Below are 16,552 nucleotides of genomic sequence, written 5' to 3' on the forward strand. Positions count from 1 at the left end.
ATCTTTTCATTGTAGTTTGTAAACTGTCGTCATGGACGGCTGCTTTCACCGGGGTGGAGAATGCGGGAGAGGGGAAAGGGAGAATAATCGTCCTTCAAATCTACTGATAGTGCTTTAAAGCTGAATATTTTCAGTTGCAGCATTGGTAGTGTCGAATTTACAAAATTAAATTATGAATTACTTAAAAATAAATGGAAAATAAAACAACTAAATAGAGGCGTATGCTACGCCGCGGGTCACCTCGTGTTATCTAAACATTTAATGAAAATCATTTTAAACATATTATTTATATGTAATAATCAAGTTATAAATATTAAAAATGCATTCACAATACATACATAACTAAATATTCACTCCTGCTTCATTGTATTATGAAACGCGAAGAGTGAATAATGCTTAAAATATTCACACAAACCAACTGAATTATTTAGAAGAATCAAAATATTAAAATTGAAAAAAAATTATTAAAACTATTGTACAAGTGTAAAATAATAAAAATTCATTTAAATAAATACATTCTTACAGAATGTTTTTTAACCAATGTTTAAATTGCCATTTTAAAACATATAGCCTAGTTGTTTTTTAATGGTTGACAGTTTTTATCCCCTACCGCCCTCCTAAATGTTAGCAAATTATATTTGCCCTGCTGTGTGATGAATACCTATTTTTAAAAATTCCGGCCATCATAAATGTTAGTATTTACGGTTCCAGTAGGAGTGGTTCTTGCGCCTCAAGGCTTCACGTTTGTTTGGCTCTTGGGTCAAATCTTCGAAATAAAATCTAGCAGAACTTGTATCGTCTCTTTGTTCAGAGAGTGTCTGACGTTCAGCTAAAGATTCTGAGTTACGATGGTGTTGTTTAGCTCTTGGTGAAGATGTTTCACTTAAGCCTCGATGCCTTCTACTGAAGTCCCGTTCCATTGATCTCCTACTACAGTCCTCAGTGGAGTTTACCGAACTTCTATTTGCAGTAAAAGTTCCGGAGTATCCAGAACTATGACCATCATTCATGTACGCGTGTTGCTTGCCAGATTGGTATCTAGGTTGTCTGTCAAATGTGTTTCCTCTAGAGGTGACATTCTCAAACCTCGTTGTAGGGTGTAATATCATCGAGGTAGATTTGAACATCTTTCTGGAATCATACCGTTGAGTACGCACGATTGAAGGGTGTGGGCTGTTAATAAAAGTAAACAACTCATTACTTATACAACGGTAAATTAGCGGCTAATTATTAAAGTGATTTTTATCACAAACTTGAAATGATCATTGTCACTATTAAATTGTAGATATTTTTCTTAGTTAGATGTATGAGATAGTTTGTCCATTGTATCTTTTGTTCTGAAATATTTATTTTGTCTTTGAGATATTTTGTCTCGGATTTATTATCATAGTCATGGAACCATATATATATATATAAATAAATAAATATATATATATATATATATATATATATATATATATATATATATATATATATATATATATATATGTGTATATATATATATATATATATATATATATATATATATATATATATATATATATATATATATATATATATATATATAATAGCTTTAAATAGTACTAATAATTCAACTTTACCTATGTCTGTTGTGATGAAAGCTTTGTTGCTCATCCAGATCATTTAATCTACGATGTGGTTTCATCAGTTTCTGTTTGGGCTTCCGTCTTGTTTCTCTTTTTACCTCCACAAGATGAGATGCAGCACCAGAAAGTTGTTTCCTTGTTTCTCTTCTTACATGCCGCTCCTTTAAAATGTTGTCATACCTCAAACAGTTCATAATGGGATATGAACATTCAGGACAACCAATATATTCTGTACCATTTGGGTCGAAAGATTTCATGTATTTATCCAGTTCATCCACATAAAATATATGAGAACAAAACTGAAGCTTTATCAAAAGTCGCCTTGTTGTTGTCAAATCCTCTCGTTCTGCAACTTCTTGTGTCGATAAGATTTTCTGATCGATGGAACACACGCTCTCACAGATGGCACAAACGCAGGGCTCGTTGCAGATTCCAGAACATTCGTGACGACATGTGTATGGTTTGACATTTTTCGTAATGTAAAAATTTAATGTTTTGGTACATTGCTGTTGACAAGGCTTCTTTGTCCACACCTCGCTGCACGTTTTTCTCATCTTGGTGTGTTGACATTTCACCACAGCTGTGTTCTCGCAAGGCTGACAAGGTTCGCCACATTTGTGCGCATATTTCTTGTTCCTACAGGATCTGTGCTTACAAGAATTCGGACATGGATTTTGACAGGTTGGACAAGGTTGTCCACATTGACCTGTACACGCATGTCCACATAGCAGTGTTTTGGTACACGTCTCTTGACATTCTTGATGTCGTTCTCTCCGCTTACACTCCGAACATTTTCCACTACACTTGTGTCCACAAGGTAATTTATCCTGACATTCTTGTAAACATGTTGGGTGGGAGTTTTGGGAACAAACTCCACATTTTCCCCTACACTTGTGTCCACAAGGTAATTTATCCTGACATTCTTGTAAACATGTTGGGTGGGAGCTCTGGGAACAAATCCCACATTTATCCTGACATTTATGTCCACATGTCAATTCTTGACCACAAATCTCTTCACATAACTGATGAGATCCATTAAGACAACTGCTGCATCTACTTTTACAGATGTGATCACATTTTAAAACTTTCTTGCATGTTTCCATACATAAATTGTGACCATTTTTAGCACAGTCCGAGCAAATGTTTCGACACCTGTGACTACATGGTAGTGAAACATTACATACCTGTTGACATGGCGGATCAGAGCGACTTACATGACAAGGTACGACACACACGTGACCACACGGCCAGGTGTGACTGACCTGAACAGAACAGACGACATGTTTGTCAGTCGTACAAGTAGAACATGTTCCAGTACAACTGTGCTTGCAGTCTAAAATAGTTCCACACACTCTCTGGCATGCTGGGTCTGACTTGGTTTTGTAACATGGCATCTCAGCTACATCACCACAGGAAAATGTATGGCTTACAAGAACTTTACATTGTTTGTGTTCTTTAGATTTTAAACAACGCCCGCATTTTCCAGAACATTGATGAGAACATTCTAGAACAGTAGAACATTGACTTAGACAAAATATTTCTTCTGGTTTTTGGCTACATGCCATGCGTGTCTCATGTCCACAAGGCAGAGATCTTACAACTAGAACCTCGCATCTGCACTCCATAGAACAGATTTTCTTACACGGGTGGCCTTCACTGCAGGTTCTTTTACAAGGCTTGTTACATCGTTTGTGTTGTAGGTCGTATCCGTGGCAAAGCAGTTCACATGTGTGACCACACTCTGGTGGCTTATCACACCTCATGCCACACCCACCTTCCGGGCGTTTCTTAAACTCTTCTGCTGATTTTATGTCCACTCTGTTTTCCGGGTGATTGTGACAACATACAGGAAGACCTTCACCCAACATGTTTTGGCTTTTTGCGTCTTCCACAATTCTCGACCAAAGTGAACTCTGAGCACATAAAATGTTAAAGTTTCCTATCACGTAGAAGCCTTTCTTTGCTCGAGACAAAGCCACACATATTCTGTTGTCAATCTTCAGGAACCCAACGTTTTTCTTTTCATTACTTCTCACAAGAGAAAGTAGAATGATATCGTTTTCTTCTCCTTGAAAGTCATCAACTGCAGCAACTCTAACTTCTTTATCAAGATACTGGGATGCTGCATTGTTCTTTATAGCTAACACTTGCCCGGTGTACGCCGTAAGAATTGTAATAGATTTTGGGCTATAGCCTTGATTTAGAAGATATATACATAGCGCAACAATGTATTTAGCTTCATGCAAATTTTGTTTGCTACAGCTGTCATTAACTTGGGTTTCCCTAACAGTGTGATTGATGAAATAAACATCTTTTTCAACCCCCCTGATATGCTCATATTCCAACACTGAGTCATCATCTTCCAGCTCAGGGTAAATGTGACGCATAAGTTTTGATATCTCAGGCCGCATTCTGTGCTGTACCTTAAGCACAACATGTGGGACGTTGTTCTTGATGAGTCTCTCAAACAAGGAAACCTCTAGACCGTAGTGTCTGGCCAGCTCGTAGACGTTTGGTTTCGGCCTCAGCTGTTGGTGGTCACCAATCAGGATCAGATGGTTGCATTGTGGATTCAGTGCTGTGATTATATGGGACTCAAATACCTCGGCCGCTTCCTCGACGACTACAATTTTAGAGCCTACAGCATGGAGAACGTCTCGATGTTTTGCTGCTCCTGTTGTTGTCATCCCGATTACTTTTGCCTCTTTTAAAAGACAAACCGTTTGTCTTTTTGATTCTCTGTCTTTATTCATTTTCAAGTTTTCAAAATTCTTTGTGGTCTGTTGAAGTTCATTCAACAGCTCTCTTCTGTAACCCTGACACCACATGTTATATAAGGCAAATCTTTTACGTATGTCTAAACGTGATACATCTCTTATCTCCCTTGCTTGATCTTCAGTCAAAGGCGGCGTCGAAAGATTTTCAATGAATTCTTTAATATTCAATCTACGCTCGGATATTTTTTTGTCTCTCTCAATTTCATTTAATATTGCTCTGTACTCTTCTTCTAGTTCTTGTATTGCGTATATTTCTAAACTGTAGTTATTTCTAAAATAACTTTCATCTTCTTCGTCTAACATCGGGTTGGATAATTCAAGATTCGCGACACCATTATTGTCAGCTGTTGAATGTTGGATGTTCGAAGCTTGAGTTAGTGTTGTTAGATCATGTAACAGATCGTCCGTATTGTTGTTTAGTCCTAACACCCAAACTTTAACCATCGTATCTTTATCAGAACGTTCTTTTTTTGAATAATATTTTTTAATTCTTTTAAATTCAGATTTGGGCAGATACGTTTTAAACACTTTGTCTTCGACAAATCTGAATCTTAATAAATCAAGTTTTTCTTTCAATGCCACTTTTTGCTGGCCATTGCTGCATTCAATCTGAGCTTGTAATTTCTCTTCATACCGTGACACGACTGTCCGGTAGAGGCTGGCTCTCTGTTGTATTTCACTGTGTGAAGACACCCTAAGAGAAGGCAGTTCTGTATCCCATCTTAGTACCAACTTTGTCAGAAGATCTTCCAATATTTTACGTACGTTAACATCTGGAAGACCGTCAGGTGCCTTTAACCATTGTACCATTCTTGATTTTGTGTCGTCGGTAAATTTACAGTCATTACACAGGGACCTATAATGGTTCTCATCCATAAATTTCCTCATTACGCCTTCGTAGACGATTCTGTATTTTAAGGAGTCTAAATTTTTACTTAACGATTGCAGTGTTTGCTTTAGAGAATTTTTCTCTGAATAATATTCTTGATAGTTAAATGAATATTGATCACATTTTTTTCCCCATGCTTGTTTTTTTAATTCTTTCAGATTGAATTTTTTAAGTTTTTCACATTTACTTCCCCCGCCAACCCTAACTATACCGTCGTCACAGAACTTTAAAATCCCTTCCAGGAACTGATCTAAGGCGTGGTTCGTGTAACAGACAATCAAGATTGGAGTGGCTGGCCCAGTGCCGAACACAACATCCAAGTTTTTCATGATGGCCTCCATGACCTTGAGACCTACATACGTTTTTCCTGTCCCTGGAGGACCTTGAATGAGCACCATTTCTTTTGTCAGGGCTAAGATGGCGGCTTCTCTTTGTGACTTGTTTAAACACATGCTCTCACATGGCGGCCATTTTGTTGTCGTCAGTACTGGACATTTCCAATCCTCGCAACTTTTCATCAAACAAGATAAATTGTATTTTGATACGGTGCGACTTTTGTAATGATTTAACAAATACCTCGGCGGTTTTAAGACAGTCCTACACTTGAGGATATATTCTCTTAGTGGAAGATTTGTATAGCTTGCCTGTAGCCCCTGCATTACATGAAGATAAGGTTCGAATAGAGTTGTAGATTCAGCCATCACATACTCATCATCTGGATGACCGCTATAAATAACATCATATCCACTTTTTACAACAAATGGTATAAAACCATGTTCTTTATTATATGTCTCACAGAAATCAATGGTCGCAAAAACCATTGTTTGAAAACTATCCCTCGACAAACACACAAGAGAGCCTTGTATGAGTCTTTTTGAGACGGCCCAATTGATTTTTTCTGTTTGCTTTTCGTCTAATAGAATCAAATGCGCTAGGTGGTCCTTTAAATTCCAGCTCACAATCTGGACATTGTGGTATAATCTAAGATTTAGTTCTGTTGTTTTCCATTGTCTGTTGGTTCCAAATTTTCTTAGTTTAGATATTCCTTCACGAAATGGAATGAGAAAATCTTCTCTCATCAACCTGAACTGAATATCTAAATACTGGAATGTGTCGTCATAGGCACCCTTCATCCGCGCAGGACAAAGAATTGGTGCTACACCATCCCTAATATCGTCCATACATGGAACAACGTTCATCACTCGGAAATCTTCAGGTGGGGTCTCGCGATCTTCTGAGAAATTATAATCTCCTCCACCTCCATCTGTGATATTTGGTTCTGAATCTAGCGTATCGGATAACCTTTCCATATTACAGTTTGTTTTCTCAGGTTTCATTTGGTAGGAACTGTTTATAAGATAAAATGGATTTGTCATGTTACATTTGTACGAATATTTGGAATATTTGAAATAGATGTGAAAATAGGGACTGAATATATATATATATATATATATATATATATATATATATATATATATATATATATATATATATATATATATATATATATTTACATGTGTGTGTACGTATGCACGTATGTATACATTATTTATCAATACATTCATGCTTAATTATAAAATAATGCTTTGGTTTTGTTGAGAAATATGTCAAAGAAGAACCAACAGCAAGAAAAAGGCTTATGTTTATTTATGATATTGAGCTAGTCTGGTAGGATATAGAGCCCTATAGATCAATAACTGTCACAAATATGGAGAATCGGAGATTATATGTATCTATAAAATCGACATTTCATTGCTATTTACAATAAATCTATATCGTTTTAAAATCCATTTACTGAGCAAATAAAAAAAGATATATATCACGTACTATAGAGCCATTTGTGCAACGAAACAAAACTTACATTTAAATGGCATACAAGATTAATATTTCCACTTTTCTTTCGTCTTTAACGCCTGCGTCACATTTAAATCTTTAGCTGCTTTATTTAGTCTGCTGTGGGCTACTTTCTTTCAGACGTTAATCTTTTGATCTGCTCTGGCAGACTACCAAGAAACGGTCCCTTAAGTTTAATTTTTAACTATAAGAAATGCTAAAGTTCTTTTAAAGAGCCACAGCAAAGCAAGTGAAGTTTACCGAGAAAGCCGACCAGGAAGCCATACAAGGATTGTGATTACCTGTGGCTCGCGTTTCTAATGGTTTGCATGTGCTTCGTGTTTTTAATTAATGTTCCCGTGTTTTGTGTTTCTAATAACTTTTACTTGTGGTTCGAATAGAATAATTATTAAAACACAAATAAATATTTTAAAATGTTCCAAGTTTGTTCTGTTCTGTTATTATTTATAGCAATGCATGTTTGACAAGTTGTTGAACTCGCTGTTTTTTCATTTAGAAAATCAATAATTTTAAAATTAAAAATACTTGGATAAAACACCAAATAATTTAAAACTAACTTATATGTAAAAAAAATGTAACTAGCTAAGCTTAAACCAGATACAATTCTCACCCGGTTAACCGCTTTTTCGTGGCTCAGGCAGTAGTTGCATCGAGCTAGTCTGACATTAATAATTCAATACAAACTTTAGGTAAGGAGTTCTTTAGCCAGGGTAGTGCCTGGCTGGTACCGCTATGATTACAAGTATAAAATACTTTATGCCATACAGAGAAGTTTAAATACCTACAGGGACATTTCAATTCCAGTTTAAACTTAAACATTACGTCATTTGAAGAGAGTAAGATTTTTTTCTATGAAAAGAAAACGAAACTAAAATGATTTATTGGGTGTTTTCAGTAATCGATTGATTCCGAGTGTTACCTTTATCTGTGAACCTACTTACATAGAAACTGTCTGATACCTACATAGCGCTAGATACTGGTTCATGGTCGGGAACTTATAATTGCAGGCTAAAGATTATATTTTGTGATATTGACGTGTGGGTGGTGTGGTGTTCATCAAACGCTATGTTGTGTAGTTTGGTCGTTATGTGGGTGTAGTCTAGGCCCTATAGAGGTGTAGTCTAGGCCCTATAGAGGCGTAGTCTAGGCCCTATAGAGGTGTAGTCTAGGCACTATAGAGGTGTAGTCTAGGCCCTATAGAGGTGTAGTCTAGGCCCTATGGAGGTGTAGTCTAGGCCCTATAGAGGTGTAGTCTAGGCCCTATAGAGGTGTAGTCTAGGTCCTATAGAGGTTTAGTCTAGGCCTTATAGAGGTGTAGTCTAGGCCCTATAGAGGTGTAGTCTAGGCCCTTAGGAGGTGTAGTTTAGGCCCTATAGAGGTGTAGTCTAGGCCCTATAGAGGTGTAGTCTAGACCCTACAGAGGTGTACTCTAGGCCCTATCGGTGTAGTCTAGGCCCTATAGAGGTGTAGTCTAGGCCCTATAGAGGCGTAGTCTAGGCCCTATAGAGGTGTAGTCTAGGCCCTATAGAGGTGTAGTCTAGGCCCTATAGAGGTGTAGTCTAGGCCCTATAGAGGGGTAGTCTAGGCCCTATAGAGGTGTAGTCTAGGTCCTATAGAGGCGTAGTCTAGGCCCTATAGAGGTGTAGTCTAGGCACTATAGAGGTGTAGTCTAGGCCCTATAGAGGTGTAGTCTAGGCCCTATGGAGGTGTAGTCTAGGCCCCATAGAGGTGTAGTCTAGGCCCTATAGAGGTGTAGTCTAGGTCCTATAGAGGTTTAGTCTAGGCCTTATAGAGGTGTAGTCTAGGCCCTATAGAGGTGTAGTCTAGGCCCTTAGGAGGTGTAGTGTAGGCCCTATAGAGGTGTAGTCTAGGCCCTATAGAGGTGTAGTCTAGGCCCTAAAGAGGTCTAGTCTAGGTCCTATAGAGGTTTAGTCTAGGCCTTATAGAGGTGTAGTCTAGGCCCTATAGAGGTGTAATCTAGGCCCTATAAAGGTAATGTAGGCACTATAGGGGTAGTGTAAGCACTATAGAGGTGTAGTCTAGGCACTATAGAGGTGTAGTGTAGGAGGTGTAGACAGTAGCGTGTCTAGGTCGGGTGTCAGTCTGTACAACAGATAACACATTGTGTCACCACCCTACAACAGGCCACACATTGTGTCACCACCCTGCAACAGGTAACACATTGTGTCACATTGTATCAAATATATCTTGCTCCCAATTTCCAAAAATATTCACAAGGCTGGTGAAGTTTTTTTCTTAACATTTCTACAAATTAAGCACTTAGTAAAATTGAATCGTGTAATAATGATGAGTGATAAGGCAATGCATTTTTTCCCATTTAGCCTTGACGGTGCATAAATGTAATTATTATATCTAGCCTTTATAATCTCCGCCCTATGTAAAAGTGAATTCTACGCCCTCAGAAAACATTATTTCCTTCTGGAGAAAAGAGTGTAGACTGCGCCCTCTGGAATAGTGGCGGAACTAGAAAAAAAGGGTCACGCCGCAAACAATTTTTCCCATCCCCCTATCTCTCTCTCTCTCTCTCTCTCTGTATATATATATATATATATATATAGCATGTGTTAGCTGCTGTATAACATCACTACTGTAGTAGAATTCAAATCATACACATTTACTATCACATATCTTGTAAAACAAAAATAAGTAAACATACATAAAATAAAAATTATTGTTATTAAATTATTACAGAATAGTAGATCTACCAATACAAAACACGTACATTTTACATTGTAAAAATCACAATTCATAGCGGGCCCCTTTCCAACGCTATAAAGAAGCAAAAGTCGTCTTAATATCTAGCTGTCTCTCGCGCAATGGACTTAGATTTTTTTTTTCAAAAGAATTTCGCCTAAAACAGCGTGTGTTTAATTGGAGAAAGAGGACTCGGCTTTCATAGTGGTTTAAAAACAAAGGGAAAAAGAATATACAAGAGCGTGGGATGGTGTCTATAGAATAAAGATAATCCAACCGCGGCTATATTATTCTTTTTACAAAACTGCAATGAAGTTAATTTTTTTAACTATAAAAAAATTGATTATGGTCGGCTGTGGGCCCCCTAAACGGCGTGCCCCCCCCCCCCCCCCCCCCCACGCATTTTGGGGTCTGGCGGCACTGTAGTTTCGCCCCTGCAGTCGAGACCATCTGGAGACATGGATAGGCCCTCTCGATAGGTTGCTATATGCGACCTTGTAGTTAATTAGAGAAGGAAAATTATGTGTAGGTTGAAGGATACGCCAAAATATTTTACAGATTTTTATTTAATAGAAAGAAACTGCTTCATTCTTAGTAAACGCGGACATATTCAAATGAATATTTCATGTTTTTTTTTATTACAGTTGACCTGAATGTTTTGAAATTCATCTTGCCTGCCATGCCCCGTGGTAACACATGACTGAAAACCACACGGGTCCTTTTCTCATTAAGGTCGGTGTGACCCAGTCTGACCTAGATCGCTGATTGTCCCGTGATGACGTGTGTTATCGATGATGTGTGCTGGAAAACCGGTGTGTAGGTTCTGACACACCTGAACTCACCTTTTAATCTCACCTGTGTATAGTTATTGTACCTTAATCTAATTAAAAATTAGAAATTTTGGTAATTGACCTTTCCTCGTTCGTGCCCAAGACAGATTGATGAAGTTCATCAGATTTAGGTAGATTCAGGGACGTTCCATTGTCTTGAACCCGGTCTCGAAATCGAGACTTTCGGGTCAGCAGTCTAGCTCTCTACCTCTAGGCCACCCCACCCCATGCAAGAAACTTTAGGTAAATTAAACCAACATAACCCCCCCCCCCCAGATCTTAATAACTTTGAGTAAAAAAAAAAAAACCGCATAACAATCCCAACACAGATACAAAGTGTAAGTTGTTAGGGCGGAGAGACGAATTTTCTCGCTTTTCATTACAATGTGCTGAATTATGTGGCTCATAAGGGTGTTAAGTTGTGTGGCTCATAAGTGTGTTAAGATGTGTTTGGCTCATAAAGTTGTTAAGTTGTGTGGATCATCAGTGTGTTAAGTTGTGTGGCTCATAAGGGTGCTACGTTGTGTGGCTCATAAAGATGTTAAGTTGTGTGGCTCATAAGGGTGCTACGTTGTTTGGCTCATAAAGATGTTAAGTTGTGTGGATCATAAAGGTGTTACGTTGTGTGGCTCATAAAGATGTTAAGTTGTGTGGATCATAAAAGGTGTTAAGTTGTGTGGATCATAAGGGCGGGGTGGGTTGTACTGTGGGACCCGACATTTTCATAAGGTACATAATGTACATAATGATGTGCATAATAAAACTTTTATTTTCGTTAAAATTGCGATTATTGGGAATGGGGAGAGACAGGTCAGAGGCGTAGCGAGGGGGGGGGGCGGGGGGGGGACATATGTCCCCGGGCGCCGACCTTAGGGGGGGGCGCCAAATTGAAAGTTTGAGAGGGGGTGCAAATGAAAAGTTCGAGGGGGAGTGCAAATCGAAAGTTTGAGGGGGGGGGTGCAAATGAAAAGTTCGAGAGGGGGGGTGCAAATCGAAAATTTGCTCCCGAGGGGGGCGCCAAATTGAAAGTATGTCCCCGGGCGCCGGGAAGGGTCGCTACGCCTCTGAGACAGGTGGATGTAAATCTCTCTGTAGTCGCCATTTTGGTGTTAATACAAGAACTAAAGAAATAATCAGAGACAGTTCAACTTCTCCGTGTTCAGAAAACATTTTTAAATGTTGTTGTAATTTTTAATTTATAAGCTATTAAGCCTAACGGTGTCTGTTGTATATTAGGTGGAGATTGGGTGTAGGCAGTTGGCTCATAATAATATAATTACAGCAAAATAATTAATCAGTTAATCCGATAATTAGTAATGTTAGTGATTAATTATAACTTGCAATAAAGATTATAAAAAGAGAAACACGCACGTTTAAACAAATTTTTTCAATATTTGTTACTTGCAGCTGGAGGCAATACGAATGCCCTCCCCTGTCAAAATATTGTGTCTGCATCAATCTTATTTCTACACTAGCTTCAAGTGTGTAGCAAGGCTATGTGACAAACCAATGCTTGGGTGACTCATTCGACACATAATGTGTGTATGTGAGAGAGAGAAAGAGACTGTGTGACAGTGTGTGTGTGTGTGTTTGTTCGAGCGAGTGTGTGCGTGTTTTATAGGGGGGAGGGGTGAAGGTTGGGTGTTACTGATTACATGGGGTGCTAATAAATTGTAGGAGAGGGGCTTGCCAAGCTATTATTATTGATAATTATTGGATTAGGTTAAGCATGAAACAGAAGCGTCATTCTCTTTTAAAAGGCGTGTTACATTTTTTAGGATGAGAGTTAAGTCTATGGTAAGGATTATAAATCTGATTTAGGTTAAGATTTAGATTAGGTATCGTTATAAACAGTTCAATGAAAAGTGGACAGGTTGTCTAGTTTTATGCATCTTATGTAAGCAAACTTTTGATTTAAATTATACAACGAACAAAGGATTAAATTTTACAATGTCTGCCTGAGAAATTTCTATCCATGTAAAAATGTACTGAATTTTAAGCCAACATGGTCAGTTGCAGAGGTACTTTTGTCATTGATTGTGAGGGGGGGGGGATTTAATTTGCCTACGCCACTGTTCATCGTAGCGATACATGTTCATAGATTTAGGTGCTGTGGAATACTTTTATTAACTGCACGTCTTAAGATTATCTGTTTATTAGCGTACTAATATTCTCCAGTAATTGTTTATTTGTTTGTAACGGAAAACGGCATCACTGGCGCTAGTCAATTAATGACTTGTTACAATAAATTAATCATACCTATTTAATTAATTGCTTACCCCTCCCCCCACCGTCTCAGTAATTAAATAAATGTACTAGATGACTGTATGGATGGGGGGGAGGCAAAAGACAAACGACTGGTAATTGTTGTTTAATGGCTGCTTTTCCAGGAAACGTTCTAAAAATAGATCCAGCGAATCGATCCTCTTTGTAGCGACGCTACCACTCCAGTACTCTTGTCGTCTGCGGCTTAAGCCTGGGGTCAAGGTGACCAAACCTATTTTAACTACGTACATAGTCGTATATCATTTCTACTTTCGTTATCGTTTTCTAGGAATCTACCTTAGAAAATGAAACTCTTCAGAAGGTAGAACACTGAATCGTGTAGGACTGACATAATCGTTTGCCGCTCTGTGAGCAGGTAGGTTAATTTGTGATGGTAATTTTCGCATTTTATTTCAGTCTAAAACATGGCAGCTGTTGTATGTAATTTAAGTTTGGTTTCTTGATTTACATTGATAAACACGGTGTAAGAAAGTTTTGTTGATTGATATACTGTGAGAAACAGGTAATTATCATCAATAGTTAAAAAGTGTTTAAAGTTATTATAAAACTACAAAATCGCGAGTACAATTTTACAATTTTATTGTAGAGCACATTCTGTGATGAATCAAACTATCGATAAATTGATTACATTGATTTTTTTAATTTAAACATGCTTGTTTCTTTTCATGTACAACATATCTGTCTAATATCGCCATTACAATCTCAAACTGGTTCTTTACCCTAGCCCTAGACATAAGCCTAACAACAGTCGGCGTTACAATTGTTCTGTAGTTGACTTATTGGAATAGTCGATTCCCATGACACTTGTACGTCAATACATCTAATCGATACCAACCAAGCTGATAAAGTTCATGTGTATGCAATGTTCTAATAATAGCTAGGCTCGGTGCTGATAACGTTGTGACAGCTAGACCCAGTGCTAACATTGTGACAACTAGACCCAAACGTTGTGACAACTAGACTCAGCGCTAACGTTGTGACAACTAGACCCAGTGCTAACGTTGTGACAACTGGACCCAGTGCTTACATTGTGACAACTAGACCCAGTGCTAACGTTGTGACAACTAGACCCAGTGCTAACGTTGTGACAACTAGACCCAAACGTTGTGACAACTAGACTCAGCGCTAACGTTGTGACAACTAGACCCAGTGCTAACGTTGTGACAACTGGACCCAGTGCTTACATTGTGACAACTAGACCCAGTGCTAACGTTGTGACAACTAGACCCAGTGCTAACATTGTGACAACTAGACCCAGTGCTAACATTGTGACAACTAGACCCAGTGTTAACGTTGTGACAACTTGACCCTAACATTATGACAACTGGACCCAGTGCTAACATTGTGACAACTAGACCCAGTGTTAACGTTGTGACAACTTGACCCTAACATTATGACAACTGGACCCAGTGCTAACATTGTGACAACTAGACCCAGTGTTAACGTTGTGACAACTGGACCCAGTGCTAACATTGTGACAACTTGACCCTAACATTATGACAACTGGACCCAGTGCTAACATTGTGACAACTAGACCCAGTGCTAACATTGTGACAACTAGACCCAGTGCTAACGTTGTGACAATTAGATCCTGCGCTTACATTGTGACAACTAGACCCAGTGTTAACGTTGTGACAACTTGACCCTAACATTATGACAACTAGACCCAGTGCTAACGTTGTGACAACTGGACCCAGTGCTAACGTTGTGACAACTGGACCCAGTGCTAACGTTGTGACAACTTGACCCTAACGTTGTGACAACTAGACAAAGTGCTAACGTTGTGACAACTAGACTAAGTGCTAACATTGTGACAACCAGACCCAGTGCTTACATTGTGACAACTAGACCCAGTGTTAACGTTGTGACAACTAGACCCAGTGCTAACGTTGTGACAACTTGACCCTAACGTTGTGACAACTAGACAAAGTGCTAACGTTGTGACAACTAGACTAAGTGCTAACATTGTGACAACCAGACCCAGTGCTTACATTGTGACAACTAGACCCAGTGCTAACATTGTGACAACTAGACCCATTGCTAACGTTGTGACATCTGGGTCAAATGCTAACATTGTGACAACTGGACTCAGTGCTAACATTGTGACAACTAGACCCGGAGCTAACGTTGTGACAACTAGACCCTAACGTTGTGAAAGCTAGACCCAGTGCTAACGTTGTGACAACTCTACCCAGTGCTAACATTGTGACAACTGGACCCAGTGCTAACGTTGTGACAACTAGACCCAGTGCTAACATTGTGACAACTAGACCCGGAGCTAACGCTGTGAAATCTAGGTCAAGTGCTAACTTTGTGACACCTACACAATGTATTGTCTTTGTGACGACGTAAGCTACACTGAACGAGTGCACACCGTGTTGTGTATAAAAGCTATGTAGTTGCCAGCTTGCCCCTGCCAGTCCATATCACCTGCATACCCGCCCCTTTCGTGACTGTCACTTTAGGAACAAACTATACCAGGAAGTGGGTTTTTCTAGTACACAATGGCCAACTGTTTCTTCCAGACTTTTTTCTTCCGGGGGGGGGGGGGGGAGAGAGGGGGGAGGCACTTGAAATTTTCGGAGAGGGGGGGGGGGGGGTCCTACGTTCTGGCGTCGTTACAAAATTCTCAAATCCACCCTCATTAAACTGACACAAGATTCAATAATCTTCCGAAACAAATATAATTTGAACCAAAGTTATGTCCATGTCATTTTATTTTTAAAATTTTAATATTTTTTAGAATACATTTTTATTTTACTTTTCTCACTTTTTTTTTACATTTTTAACCACCACCAAGCCGTCCAGAGGCGTAGCGACCCTTCCCGGCGCCCGGGGACAAACTTTCGATTAGCACCCCTCCTCCTCGAACTTTTGATTTACACCCTCCTCAAACTTTCGATTTGCCCCCCCCCCCCCTCGAACTTTTCATTTGCACCCCCCCCCCCCTCAAACGTTCAATTTGTTGTTCCAACCCATTTTGGCGACCCCCCCTAAGGTCGGCGCCCCGGGACATATGTCGTCCTCCCGCCCCCACCGCTCGCTACGGCATTGCGGCCGTCCACGTAACGTTGCACATCATAACAAAAGTTAGCCTCCCTCACTGAAGTTTAGTTTGTGACTAAAATTAATTGATGAGATAAGCATTGGGAGTTGGGTGCCTGGAGAAAATGGTTTATGTGAATGTTACAAAAGCAACTGTTACTCCAGCCTTGCACATGTTACTTCACACTCTATAAAGCAGCAACAAGCCCTATTCTATGGACTACTGCAAATTTAATCTGTTTACATTTTGCGAATCATGTATTGATTTTATATTCTACAAACCCGATCGCTCTGTTTAAACTATTCATAAACTGTACCCTTTGACCCTGCCCCGTATGTTAAAAAAGCTCCTCAATGATTCCTTGCCCTTTTAAATTACATAGTTTAAATCAATGGTTGGTCAACGTGTTCTCAAATCTCTGATTGGGTGTACTAAAATGGTAAGTCACTGGTGAGATCCAGCTTTGTCCTGGTGTTGGGTGTTATTGGGACAATGGTTCACAAAACTCTGGTTATATGTTAAAAAATATACGGTGATTGGCATAGTTT

General features: G+C 39.0%; 1 protein-coding gene across 1 annotated transcript; it reads right to left on the bottom strand.

Moving 5' to 3' along the window:
• On the bottom strand, positions 1–6,649 carry LOC131951288 (NFX1-type zinc finger-containing protein 1-like). The gene is made up of 2 exons (XM_059313646.1): positions 1,602–6,649; positions 1–1,173 (listed from the first exon to the last, which is right to left on the bottom strand). The coding sequence occupies exons 1-2, from the start codon at positions 6,647–6,649 to the stop codon at positions 693–695; spliced, it is 5,529 nt and encodes a 1,842-aa protein (XP_059169629.1). The 3' UTR covers positions 1–692.
• Between the last annotated feature and the right edge of the window lie 9,903 nt (positions 6,650–16,552).

Source organism: Physella acuta, unplaced genomic scaffold (assembly GCF_028476545.2).
Source record: "Physella acuta isolate Inbredline_101_S28 unplaced genomic scaffold, ASM2847654v3 ptg000806l, whole genome shotgun sequence".
Classification (NCBI taxonomy): Eukaryota; Metazoa; Mollusca; class Gastropoda; family Physidae; genus Physella; species Physella acuta.